This window comes from Protopterus annectens, chromosome 8.part0 (genome assembly GCF_019279795.1).
Source record: "Protopterus annectens isolate FY-2018-M chromosome 8.part0, PAN1.0, whole genome shotgun sequence".
In the NCBI taxonomy this organism is placed as follows: Eukaryota; Metazoa; Chordata; order Ceratodontiformes; family Protopteridae; genus Protopterus; species Protopterus annectens.
The window spans coordinates 1,517,132,517-1,517,146,815 of record NC_056741.1 but is presented as its reverse complement, the minus strand read 5'-3'; the positions used below and the strand labels follow the sequence as shown (position 1 = coordinate 1,517,146,815).

General features: G+C 38.7%; 1 protein-coding gene across 1 annotated transcript in view; it reads right to left on the bottom strand.

Annotated features, from left to right (window-relative positions):
- LOC122808508 (CMP-N-acetylneuraminate-beta-galactosamide-alpha-2,3-sialyltransferase 4-like) overlaps positions 1 to 14,299 on the bottom strand; it is a 154,287-nt gene that overhangs the window by 120,302 nt on the left and 19,686 nt on the right. Inside the window, exon 4 of the mRNA XM_044079465.1 lies at positions 12,763 to 12,949. Within this exon, the coding sequence (XP_043935400.1) occupies positions 12,763 to 12,949 (187 nt within the window). The remainder of the gene's footprint in view (positions 1 to 12,762; positions 12,950 to 14,299) is intronic.

Below are 14,299 nucleotides of genomic sequence, written 5' to 3'. Positions count from 1 at the left end.
GTTCATGGTTCTGATGAAATCTGCATCCCCTGCAGATGAAAGCGCTTAACCAGGGAAGATCTTCATGTTTTTACCAAGGCTTTGTTGTTTAATTCTTCGTGTGGATTAAAGCTTTTCAACTAAACTCTTCTGTTCGAGCTGTGGTTTTTCTGGGACCTCAACAAGGATTGTTATTTGGTTTGCATTATAAAGTTGAAAACTTTTAATAATACTTTGGAAATAGGTTCCATGAATAGTTTATAAAATTCAGAGGTGTAGCCGTTGGGCCCAGGGGATTTACCAGGTTTGAGTTTGTTTATTGCGCTTTTATCTCAACTACAATACAATTTAGGAGGGGATGTTGCACTTCTGAGTGTGTTGTTCTTGGAATGAGATGTCATACTGTAGCCCCATCTATCTAATTTAATGGTAGATGCTGTGAGATCTTTTACATCCACCTTAGCTATCAAAAATAGTATGGAGAAGTTGCCCAATGTACTGGCAAAATTTGATTAGCAGGATAAATACCACTAAGGTTCTCCAATGAAAAGATGTTACTAGCCAAGCAGGACTAATCTGGTCAACAAAGGATATTAAAATTAAAAGTTTTAACCTAAATCCACATCTCTGCCTTCATTTCGAAAGTAAAGAAGAAAATGGTCTGCATTCGACAGTGTTGAGCAGTGTTTATGGTAATGGAGGGATGCCTAATAGGATACCAGAATGACTGTGAGGGAGGGATCATTCCTCTTCCTAGGGCCCCATTTGACCATGATCTGGCTCTGGCCATCTGTATATATGGTAGTTCAAACCAAGCAGATGCAATAGAAGTAAGGCCTAAGCAGTTCATATGTGTAAGAGTTTACCATTAGTAACTATGTAAAAAGACTTGGGAATATATATTGCACCTATTAAATAGCCCTGGTCTAGGTATGTCCTAACATCTACAAGTACACCCAGGAGTGCTGTATTTGTATCTTAATTAGGCCAGAACCCATATTGTCAACTGTAGAAGATATCTGAATTACAGAGATGCCTTAGAAGCTTTTCATGGCTCCATTTCTTATTTCTTAGAAACAAGAGAAGACAAGACTATGGGATAATGGTGATGTATTTCCAGAGAAGGACCACAATTGTGCAGAAGTATCAGAGTCTTTTTCAATATTTAGTGAACTTTGCCTTCCTTTATGGGCTTGTTTACTGCTGTGGTGCTGATGAAGGAAGCATCTTGTTTGCTACTTTTAGGAATTCAGAAAGATAATTATAGAAAGAAAAATGATCCTGTCATAAGTCTTCTTAGGTGCATAGTAATAGTGTTGCTGGATGTGGTCAGGGTAGTAAATCTGAGTGCAGTGACAATGCATGAAGATACAAAATAGACGGTAGATGGCATGCAGAAGGAGTAAGAGGTGCACATTGAAGGAATATTTTGGATGGATTAGAAACACAAACATATTGAATAGGTAAGAATGTGCCAGCTGGGTGGTGGTAGATAGTATGATATTTAAATCCATCCTAACAAGGATGCTGAGTATAGCTACACACATTCAAGGATGGGTATTTGGGCTTAAGAGTACCCAATCTAATTTAGGAAGATGGAAAGGAGATACGTGGTGCATGGTAGGAGAGGAACAAGATAAAGGGAGGGAGGGAAAACATTGTGGGGAGTTAATGTTTATTGCTTCCAATGTTATAGTTGGCTGTAAGCAGCCCCCCCCCCCACCACACACATCTTCCACTTTCTCTTATTCCCTTCTGTTAGCAAATAGTACCCATAACTGATCAATACTGTGTGTTTGTTTATTTAAACTATACCACAGTAGCCTACTGATACAAGGTTATCCTGGTTTTCCACCTGAGAAATTAAGACAAGACTTACAGTTTCAGAGCAGTCCTTGGTCAATTGTGATTGTTCTTAACACATACTTGTCTTGCTTTGGCTCATTAGCAGCAGTACAAAGAACTGCCTGCTCACACCCTTGTTCTCCCCTCCCCTTCCCTGTTTATTACCTTAAGACAATCCCAGAGTTAATAAATATTACCTGTGGCAGGCACCATTTGTAAAACTACAATCCACTCTGCTACAGGCCCCATGAAGGCTCACTGTCTCTCCAGTAAGTGTTTTACAACTGTAAATGCCTATTTATGTTGAATTGTATTAGACATTTTACAACTGTATATGTTTATGTTGAATTGTGTTAGACATCTAATATGTTTTATGCTTTATTTTTGATGTTACTATGGCATGCACCAAGTTGTTACTAGTACAATAGTATGTATGGTCTATTTGCATAGCTGCACCTTGTTCACTAATGTTATTCATGTAATTGTGTTGTGTGTAGACAGCTCATACTAGTGTCTAAATTATTTCTATAAGTTTGTGCTGTTACTGGTGGATAGAATCACATTAGAGAACCACGACAGATTGCTGCTCGCTATATTTTTATCTGTTGCTGCACAACTGGTTTTTGTTTTCTAATGTTCTTCCAATTGGCTCAGTATCTACATATACTAAGTAGTGGTTCAGGACATTGCATGTGGTAGCTATTTGCTCAGTGTGTTTTTTATAATCTTTATAATATATATTTACCATCTCAAAAGTGCTTACTCCTCTTTGTACTCTTCTTTTCTAGACCTAACACCGCTCTTAAGTATTCAACTGCGGTACCACCTTTGACATTCCTATAAGAAAAGTGCAGTCCGGGTCTGAACTGTCTGCAAACAGCTACAGTTAACTTTGAGTATGTGTCTAACTGTTTGAGCCAATCTTCATTTTCCCCTGGAGAGCACTGTGCTTTGGCTGTAAGCAGCCCCCCACCACCACCACACACATCTTCCACTTTCTCTTATTCCCTTCTGTTATCAAATAGTACCCATAACTGATCAATACTGTGTGTTTGTTTATTTAAACTATACCACAGTAGCCTACTGATACAAGGTTATCCTGGTTTTCCACCTGAGAAATTAAGACAAGACTTACAGTTTCAGAGCAGTCCTTGGTCAATTGTGATTGTTCTTAATACATACTTGTCTTGCTTTGTGATTGTTTCCAGCCCCTCATACAAGAACCTAACAGGGTCTCTACCCGCTTCGCTCTCCGCCCTGCCCCCTATTCCCTCCCACCCCCAGTGGTCCCACCTTTATTGCACTCAAACCCCTCCCATCTTTCCAATAGCCAACCACAGTGCTAACCCAACACTACCTCCTCCATATTCCCTCTACTATCACACCTCCTCAACTGACATGTACAAGCAAACCTTTCCTTTGCTCACTGCATGCACTCTCCTTGCATATCTTACATCCTACCAAAGCTCCATCATTCCCCCACTCAACCACTACCACTGTACTACTACTCACACCACCACCCATGTCTCACCCATACTCAGCTCCCCTCCCACCAGCTCAAGAACCATTCCTGTGCACCCCCTACATATTCTACCAACTATATTACCCAAACGTAAAGCATCCCTACAACTTAATATAGTAACCCTCCCACCATACCTATTACCCACAGAGAACAATCATAAAGTTTCCCTTATAAACAAACACATTCAAAAACTGAGAAAACTAATAATCTCATACATATCAAAACTAGCCCTAAGTGGAGACATCCACCCCAACCCTGGCCCTACCATCTCCAACCCCAATCCTCATAATCAGACTAGAAATCACAACTTCTCCCATATTACAGCCAATAGAAAGCCAAGTGACTTCCTTCTACTAAGCCTAAATATTAGAAGTATATCCAACAAAGTCCATGAACTCCATGCCACCATAGACTTATACTCCCCAGATATAGTCGTCCTGACAGAAACCTGGCTAAAACCTCACATTACCAGTGAGCAAATACTCCCTACAGGTTACGGCATACTAAGAGTAGACCGGCTAAACAAAAGGAGGTGGTGTAGCTATAATATTTAAACAGCATCTAAACATCCAGATCTTAAAATCATCAGCACCACAAATAGGCAATGAAGAAATAATATATACCAACCTCAAAATTAACCAAAACAAAACCATCAACATAATTGGATGCTACTTCCCACCTGGCCAAAACATCCCTCCACTAGAAAACCTCCTCAGCTGGTCTACCCACCATCTCCCCCAAGAAACTATCATCTTAGGTGATTTCAATATTGACTGGCAATCCTGTTCTGGCAACAATCCAACCCATCATGTACACTTTCACAGCTTCACCCAACTAGTCCAGTCACCAACAAGGATAAATAAAAACTCCAGCAAGCACTCTACCCTGGATTGGATACTAGTCAGTAAGAACCCCCAGTCATATATAACAGGCTGCTTAATAGATAGCCTCAGTGATCACTCCCCAACATTCCTACTCAAAAAATACCTGTACCAAGCTAAACCTGTCGTCTATCATCAAATACGTAAAAAAATAAACTTTAACCCACTCACATTCATCTCATCCCTCAAAGAATGTAACTGGCATGCTCTAAAGTACCTCAGTCTAGATGACGCAGTTGAATCTTTAATACTACCTTCCTGAACATCCTTAATTACCATGCCCCATAAGATTTTCCAGAACCAAAGCACAACCCTCCCCATGGCTAGAGAAAACCACTAAGTCAGAAATGAAAAACAGGGATAAAGCCTGGGAGCACTGGCGCAAAACCAAAACCCCCTCAGCTAGACAGAAATTCCTAGAACTACGCAATAGAGTCAAAAAGCTAATAAAACAGGACAAATTCCAATACTACCAGTCTGCCCTAGACTCCTCACAATACAGCCCCAAACAATTCTGGTCCTCCATAAACTCCATCCTCCACCCAGGTAAAGTCAGTAGCCCTCCTCCTAACATCCCTCACTCCTCAGAAAATATTGCTACCTCATTCAACACACACTTCACCCAAACCATACTATCACTAGCTAAGCAACACAACCCTCCCTCCAACCCACACCTTCAACTAGTAATCTCCCCACTGCCTTCTCTTTTCTCCTGTACCTACCTCCAACATAAAAAAACTCTTAACTAAACTTAAACCCACCAAATTAGCAGCAGACAACCTCCCAAGTGAATACCTACAAATCGCAGCTGATGCTCTGGCCTACCCAGTATCCATCTTGATTAACCGATCTCTGTCAGAAAGTTACGTTTCCACATTGTGGAAAGTCTCACATATAATTCCCCTCCACAAAGGCGGACCCTCTGCAGAACTAACCAATTACTGCCCCATAGCTATTCTCTCTCCACTCTCCAAAATACTAGAGAGATGCATACACTCTCAGGTCTCACACTACCTCCTTACTAACAACCTCCTTTCCAGTAATCAGCATGGTTTCCGACCAAACAATAGCACCACCACTGCCTTACTCTCCTTTACAAACACTATCCTTCAGCATAAAAACAATGGCTATCTCTCCTCTGCTACTTTCCTAGACCTATCTAAAGCATTTGACATGGTCCCACACAAACAACTTATCTCTGTCCTCAATAACCTATCCTTCTCACAATCAGTCACCAACTGGTTTCAGAGTTACCTGTCTGACTGCCAACAATCCGTTGTATGGCAGAATGACACATCTCCCCAACTACCTGTCTCCATAGGGGTTCCCCAAGGATCCATCCTTGGACCCCTACTTTTCTCTGTTTACACCAATAATCTAGCCTCTGCCACCAAACATGGCACACTCATCCAATACGCAGATGACTCTACCATCACCTGCTCAGCCCAGTCCCTACCCAAACTGCAAAATGTCACACAGGAAGCCTTTTCCTCTGTTGAAACATGGTTATCCGATGCCCAATTAATACTCAACCCAAACACAACTAAACTACTCATCTTCCAATCCACCAAACATACTCAAAACAACTCTCACTTTAACATCACAGCAAAAGACAACACCACTATATACCCAACTGAACAAACCAAATTGCTAGGATTGGAAATAGACAATAAACTAAAATTTGACATTCACATATCCATGACCATAAAAAAAGTCCACAAAAAACTAGGAGCATTATACAGAAATAAACAATTTCTCACCAAAGCAGCAAAGATTTCAATAGCAAATTCCCACCTTATCTCCACCCTACTTTATGCCTCTCCAGTATATACCAACCTAAGGCAATGTGATCTAAACAAGCTAGAGACCTGCTACAACAAAATCGCAAAATTCGCCACAGGGGCATCCTACCGTAGTCACCACTGTCTCTCACTTGCTGAACTGGGCTGGCTTGAACTCCCTCACCTCCTTCAGTGGTATCAACTCTCACTCACCCACAAACTAGTAAACCATCCACTAAATGTCCCATCCCTCCAGAATCTACTCCAACCCTATCGCACCACCAGACCACTAAGATCCAGCAACAAAAATCACTTGCAGATCACTAAAGCCAATAACTCTGCTGGTGAAGCACTATTCTCTTGCGCCATAGCCAAATTATGGAACTCACTCCCACCCACAATTACCTCCGTACCATCATGCACCAACTTCAAAACTTTATTAAAAGTGCACCTAAAAACATGCTGGCTATGCCCTTGCAACTCCCACTCTAATATCATCCACCCCATCCAACTACTACCTCTCTCTCCACTAACTACCTTGATGATAGCAAGCTCAGATGCTCATAAGCCTAGTACTTATTATACAGCAGGAACTTCTCATTGTTACATTTGTTAATGCCTGTTATGTACTTCACAGATAAAGATTCTAGTTGTCTACTGATGTACTATGTTCTTCATCTGTAAATATGTTGTAAGTAATTTCTGTGTTAAATTGTTAATCACTATGTAATCCAATGTAACTACTGTCTGTTTATTTTACTGTGGAGCTTTTCTCTCCGGGCCTCCGCTGAAAATGGACCCACGTCCAGTCGGACACTCCCGGTCAACAAATTTAAATAAATAAAAATAAATAAATGTCCTACCCACTAAACATGAAAATAAAAATAAAGAAGCTGGAAATGAAGATGAGAGATAATACTTCTAGGGGAAGCTCACGTGAATGTTAGAGAACCAGTGAAATTTCACACAAGGGTTTGCCGATTGTTTTAAGTCGAGCATAACATAAGAAGTAGGTGGTAATTCATTTCAGAAGGGCTTTGATTGGAGCTGTGAAAAATGTAAGCTGGATTATAGATGGGTAATTTGGCATGGGAGGTAAAAGGAAAGATTCAGGATACTGGAAATGTGTATGTTCCTACAAGGATTGAAATGTGTTTTCAAGATCTTTTTGATTTGCAGCACAGTTCACGCTTTTTTTTTCAAATCTTTCCTTTACTTTTGAACTACAAAAACTATGACTAGGATTTTGGGGTAAACCACCATTTGTGAAGGTTATAGTGTCAGGATCACAAGCAGATTATCAATATTTGACTGATCGATTGATGTCCAACTGGACACATCCAAATCCACGAATATTCCTTAAGCCAAAATTGCAGACTGGATAAAAGTCAACAGCCCTGGTTTTACCAACATTCATAGAGCTATTTACAGAGTGGCAGAGTGCAACATTCAATTGATTAAGCAGTGTTTCCCCAAGTGTTATTGTGTGTTATGTCATTGTGATTATGTCCGGTGCACAATGGCGATCAACACTCCTGTAAATATCCTGCAGAAAAGACATTATTAAAACAAATAAGTATAATGTGTGAGTAATATAAGTTAAGAGCCTAAGCTATTGTATTCCCCATGCTATGATACAAAATCAATGAAACTATCTGTAAGTACAAACCTGCAGACTATATAACCTGCACCTGAGATGCTAAAATCTGAGGAAGTGTGGTGTACACCTCAGATGAACCCTGTAAATAGACAGCTAAAATATCTGCATACTAACTGAAGGCAAAACCCTAAGAGCCCAAGGGCTCCGGCAGGTCCATTCTGTAAAGAACTTGCATTATGAGGAACAGCTTTATAAGGCATTAAGGCACTGTGTAGATCAAGTTGCCTGAAAAATTTCTGCCCAAGCCTGAACTTCTCTTTCTTTCTGTAATGTGAGACATTTGTACATAATGAGGCATAGAAGTAGTATGGATAGACCGGGTTATATTGGAACATCGAATGACAAAAATATCGAAGTATACAACATCGAACACAGAACATCGAACGCATATAACCCCAAAAGCGCAGAATTCCAAAAACAGAAGTCACAAACAAAAACACTTGGCCATCCGCTCACCTAACCGTAACACACCAAACACTACACCTCTTGAAATGTCAAAACACAACCCAGCCGCCTAAAATAACTACCCTACAAACCTAAACATTGAGTACTCTACTCTGCTCAACAAAAAGTAAATATGAAAAACAAAACCAGCATACTACCACACAACAATAACCAAACTACATACACACTATCAAAAAACAACAAAATATTTACATTATTAACTACTAAAACACACACTCTACAACCTATTAACTACTAAAACAATCTACAATCTATTTCTTATGTGGGGGGGCTTTGCTCCCCACACCCCCCTACTTAAATATACCAACTCCGAGGTCACACCACAGTGGAGGTAATACATTCACATGTATCACTCCGATGTTATGTGTCTTGCTTACCCTGCTATTGCACAGTGATTCGTAGCAGACATTCTTCACATTTCCCAGTGACGTCAAGGTGTTGAACTTTGCATGGGCCGACTGTGGCAGTCCGGGGTTTCCGTTTTTGGAATTTTGAGCGTTCGGCATTGTTCGCGTTCGAGGTTTAGTGTTTGATGTTTTGCGATTTGACATTCTGCATGTTCGATGTCCTAATATACACCCGATAGACCCATTCTTTTCCCTGCACCTTTTAAACTGGTTTGTTTCAAACAGAAATGATCTCAACAGGAAGTTCTCATCACACAAAATATTTTAACATAACTTGTTGGTTAGTTTGGGTAGATGAAGGATCTCCTTATCAGTGGGATAATTTTATAGTACTTTGAGGCATTTCCTGCTATCAAGCTCACAGAGTCTGCAGTGCCCTTTTTCACAAATCATTCAGTGATGGAATGGTCATTACTGGCTGTTTTGTTTGGGTTGATTTGTGTTTGGTATGGAATTAGTATGTTAGTACATTCCATTGGACATCAGCACTGATGTGGGGCAACCACAATGACATATTCACTCCTCTTCTACCCTTTATAGTCACTGATGCTCCACAAAGCTCTGCCGTAACACATCAGCATTCCATGAAGCAATGATTACCATTCTGTCTTGGTACAAGAGTAGGCCATCTAGATCAAACAGCTGAATTCTTATGTTATATCTTTACGACTGTATAGGTTACCATGTAAGAGTAGAGGATATCTATGTCTTTCTTTTGTGCCAGGTTGACAGAGGGTCAAAAGATAATGATGGGAGGTATACATGCATGATGACTGTCTATATAGCAACTGTATAACTGAATAACTTACATATACACAGTGGCGTAACTATGAGAGGCGAAGTGAGGCAATTGCCTCAGGGCGCCAAGCAGCAGGGGATGTTGTCATGGATTGTACTTTGCTTATTTAGTAAATGTCCATCGTCCGGTGGTAAGAATCCCAGTCTGCAGCCCTCCCACCTAGAAAAAACAAGAAAAAATTTCATTCAGACTGCCTTTATCGGCAGTCTGAATGCAGAGAAATGGGTACCCATCAACCTGTGCTGCAGGATACCCAGACATCTGTGCGGTCAACTACCGCACAGAACAGAGGAGCTCCGAACTGCTTCCCTTGCAGTCAGGGCCAATGAGGAGTGAGCTGAGAGCTCTCTCTCAGCTCTGCATCGTGCGATCGGGTTTCAGACATGGTCAGACAGTCGCTGGCTTAGTTTCTTTTGGTTGGATTATGAGGTTTAGGAGGAACTCTTGCTCTGCAGAGTGATATCCTCTTGCATTTGGTTTATTTACACACAAGGGGAAACAAATGTAGGCAGGAGAGATGTGTTACTGCTACAGTTAACAAAAGTTGAAACCGAGATCTCTGGATGACTGAGAGAAAACATTACATCAGTGGCCAGCAGTTGTATCCAGTTCCAGAAGGTGTTAAACCCAACCAAGGTAATTCTGTTACTGTTGTTGACTGAATGATGTCTCTTTTATCAAATGTGATTTGACTGATTTAAAAAACAGTTCTGTTAAAAGTGCTAGCTGATGAAGGAAGATTATTATTACCAATGTTTTGTAATCTGTCATATGCATACCTTACAAACACTGAAATATAATTCAGTGAAATGGAACAGCTATTCAAAACTAGAGAAGAGCTTCAAGACAGGAATTAATTTGACTAAGCAAGTAAGTTAGCAATAGATGCTGCAAATATAACAGAAGCATAAGTAAGTTACTGAGTTTACCCGCAAAGCTTTTCAGTGACAGAATCTGCTCATACTGGTGTGTGATCGGTAACCACAGCACCAGAGTTTGTAGCTGCAAGTTAGCATAATAGTCTCACTGCCATAGTGAGTCACTAACAATGACAAGGAGTACACATGTACTCCTCTCAGGATGGTCTAGAATATTTTTTTAAATGTTTTTTAATTGGTCCCTGCTTTTGGTGAATTTCCACTTTGTACCATGCAATATGTAGTTATGTATTATTTGCACATAGTTATTGTTTAATACATTTATTACATTGTATGCTTTATGGCTGTCAACTCAGCATTGTATAATGGCATTCGGATGTGGTATTTTATTATTGTCACAGAGTCATTGTTTTTTGTAGTTGCCAAGTTTGTGTGTGAGAGTTATTGTATTCCTTGTGCTGAATTGGGTGCACCTAGCCATCTGGAAGACACCACTGGGTATTTTGTTTGGTTTTACTGCATTTTATATATATATATATATATATATATATATATATATATATATATATATATATATATATATATATATATACACATACATATATATCAGATATATTTTGTGATGATCAGAATACTAGGTTATAAGGGGCCACAAATACGTTCATATTTTATTTGGCTCAACTTTATTTCATTTCACAAAGCCACTTATAGGTTTCTTGTTGTACTGAAAGAATAATGGCTTGTAGTACTGTATTGCAGGTGGGTGGCCATGGTGGTGCAGTGGTTAGCATTGTCGCCTCAAAGCAAGAGGTTCTTCTGCTTGATCCTTGGCTGGGGTGCCTTCTGTGCGGAGTCTGCATGTTCTCCCTGTGGTTGGCGTAGGTTTCCTCCAGGTGCTTTTCCTCCCATATCACTTTGAGTATGTTAAGTATAGGTTTTCCATAGTTACTATTTCCCAGTAAAGTGTGGTGGAATGGCATTGTTTGCTGGATTTTGATTACCTCTTTACATGGTCCAGGATAGTTTGTTTTAGAATCCAACCATTCTGTATTATGACTTGTGCATACATATAAAATTATATGATGAAATCTCAAAATTCACTTATTTATTAATTAATTACTTCATTAATTACATTTGTTAACTGGGAAAGTCTGACGGGGCTAGGAGCCCGTTTTTAGCGGAGAAAAGCTCCAAAAGACAGTGCAATTATATTGTTTTGAATATGAACAGCAGTATTCAGTCTACAGTATTGATTATGAACATTAAAAAAACACTCAATATAGTACAGAATTTAGGATAGCACAAAAACATAGTATATACAAATTTCATATTGCATGTATAACATCACATTCACAAAATAGTTTTATAATTAGACAAACACAAATAGATGTATAGAATTGTCAGACCCATATAGACCAAAATATAATAAATTTAAAAGCAAGCCACCCTGGTAGTCCACCAATTAAAATTAAATCTTCAGTAAAAGAAAAACTTGTTGACCTTGTTATTTCATACAATATTAAGATATAAAACAAATCTTTAATGCAACTATTAGTAGGAAGTTATAAAGCATTTTTTGTGCTACTATATGTGATTTCTTTGGCTTCGGTCATCTCGATGGCTTGGGTTCCAAAGTTTACTGCATATACAAATATACAAAATAGGCCTTTCCTCTGTACTATTGTAATATAGCTTTGATTCACGACTCCAAAACCATAAAAACACGACAGCAGTTTGCATAACACCAAATTATTAACAGCAGTGAACATTTGTTTTTTTTTTGTCTTGTATTGTAAATACTGTATATAACGTTATGTCTCTATGCTGTCATATGCGAATCTTAAAATTTTACTAGTTTTCATAAATTCTTTGAATATTCTTTGATAGAGTCTACCTTAACAAATCAAACACAAAGTTCTAATACTTTATATTCTTTTTTTTTTTTTGCTATTCAACTATTTTTTTTTTTTTACTCTAGAAGCTGAGCCTGAAAATGGGTCCATTGTGATCAGAGTTCTGCACTGATAAATATAAACAAATGCATACAGATAAGTAAATAAATACACATAAAGTTTCCATAAGTAAGACGTCATCTGACTTATGTAACACAATGTTTCCAAAAATATTTTTCATTGCTTGCCTGGAGACAGCTTATGACACGTAATATATCATTAACGAAATAATGGTAATATTTACAATAGCTAGAGCCACTGCTGATACCAGCAATAAAACATTGTCAGTTTCCAGAATAATCCAAATCAATTGAACTGTTGCTTTGCAAAAAATAAAAAAGAGGTTTTCAGATCACCTAAGTATGCTTATCACACTTTAAGCCATCCGAAATTAAGTGAACACACAAAACTATTCAATTTTCTTGTACACAAGCATCACTAACAGCATAACATATCTGGAAGACCTTACTTCCAGTTTTCAAAAAAGAAAATACAGTAAAAGGAAACGTTATTCTGTAAGAGAAACCAGGAGAGCTCTTCAAACATTTCATATAATCTGTGACCATATATTTCTTTGATTCTGTATCACTTACTCTTTTCTCATCATAAAGATTCTGTTTTAGCCATTCTAAATCACGTTTCTTGAAGGTCATAAGTACTAAGAGGGCTTCTGGGTCTTCATCTGCTGGATCAAATTCAGCAGACTCTGGGTAGAAGAGACGTATGGTGGTTTTGGTACCAACATCTTTCTCGTATCCTTTGACAGGACCATTGTTTATCCTTGGAAAGACACAAAAAGAATGGAACTTGAGATACAGGATGTATTTTAACAACTGATTATTTTCAGCAAGACTGAATGTAGTAGTTTATCCTTGGAACAAGAAACAAAAAGAATGGCACATGAAATATAGGTTGTATTTTAACAGATTATTATTTTCAACCAGACTGAATGTAGTATTCTTCCCTGAGTCATGCTGTTGATCATCAACTCAATAATTCTTGCTAGTCATTACTAACAAACTATCTCTCCAAATCAGGTAAAATATCAATCTCAGTATACTCAGCTTAACTTCTTACTTGTTTCACAGTGGCATTTTTGCCAAGAAAGGCATTCAACTACCACAAGACCAAAGGCCATACTGGAAATTTGTTTCTACATTTCTACCTTACAGCTCGAAGGTTTGGTGATCAGGCCTTGTCTCCAGTTACCAAATATCACCATTTTATACTGAGATGGCTTCTATGTATTCTACAGCAGCTAGTTGCAGTCATTACAATCTGCCTTTAGCATCACCTGTTTTGGTCACCCATTTTAAAAATGTGCAAAACTGCCATATTCATATGACAATTTATAAATATCTTAAATTTTGATTGGTAGGTTCTAATGGACCAGAAATTCATTAGCTACAGCGGTCACTGAAGACCAAGGTGGTAGAGAAGTTTGGAGTAGTCATGAAGAATGACTTTTGGGTATATCAGGGATTTCAGTAAACTCTCTGGCAATTCAGGGATGACCACAGTGTAGGAAGCAGCCCAGACTTTTCTTTCTTAGCAATTGTAGAAATTCTAATCTCAACTGAGAATCACTGTCAGGAAGTAGCAAAAGAATTTGAGGCACTTCCCTGTATTTCAGGACTAACAGTTGTGCCCACATTCTCAAATGTAATTAATCTAGGCATAGGATTTCACTTGGACAGGGTTGTCGTAATTGTTAAGGTGTTTACCTCAGAGACAAGAGGTATAGGGATTAATTCTCACTAACGGAAATTTGCTAGGATTAAAATGGTCCACAAGGGCAGCGGGCTGAGTACTTAACTATGAACCTAATAATAATAATAATAATAATAAGGGTTGTGAGTTGGCATAATGGTTAAGGTGTTTACATCACAAACACAAGGTACAGGGTTTGATTCTTACCTTTGAATGAGATTAGCTAGACTTAAAAAAATATCCCACAACGACAGATAGCCTTGTACTTACCTACAACTCTGTAAATTGTGTCCACATCCTGAGTACTGACTTAATTGTATTTAAGATGAGCATAGGACAGAACCAAGGGTATGCTACCTAACTAATTGTTCATGATTTTTCACAAAGAAGATCATGGTGCAGTTGAATTTTGAAGACTAT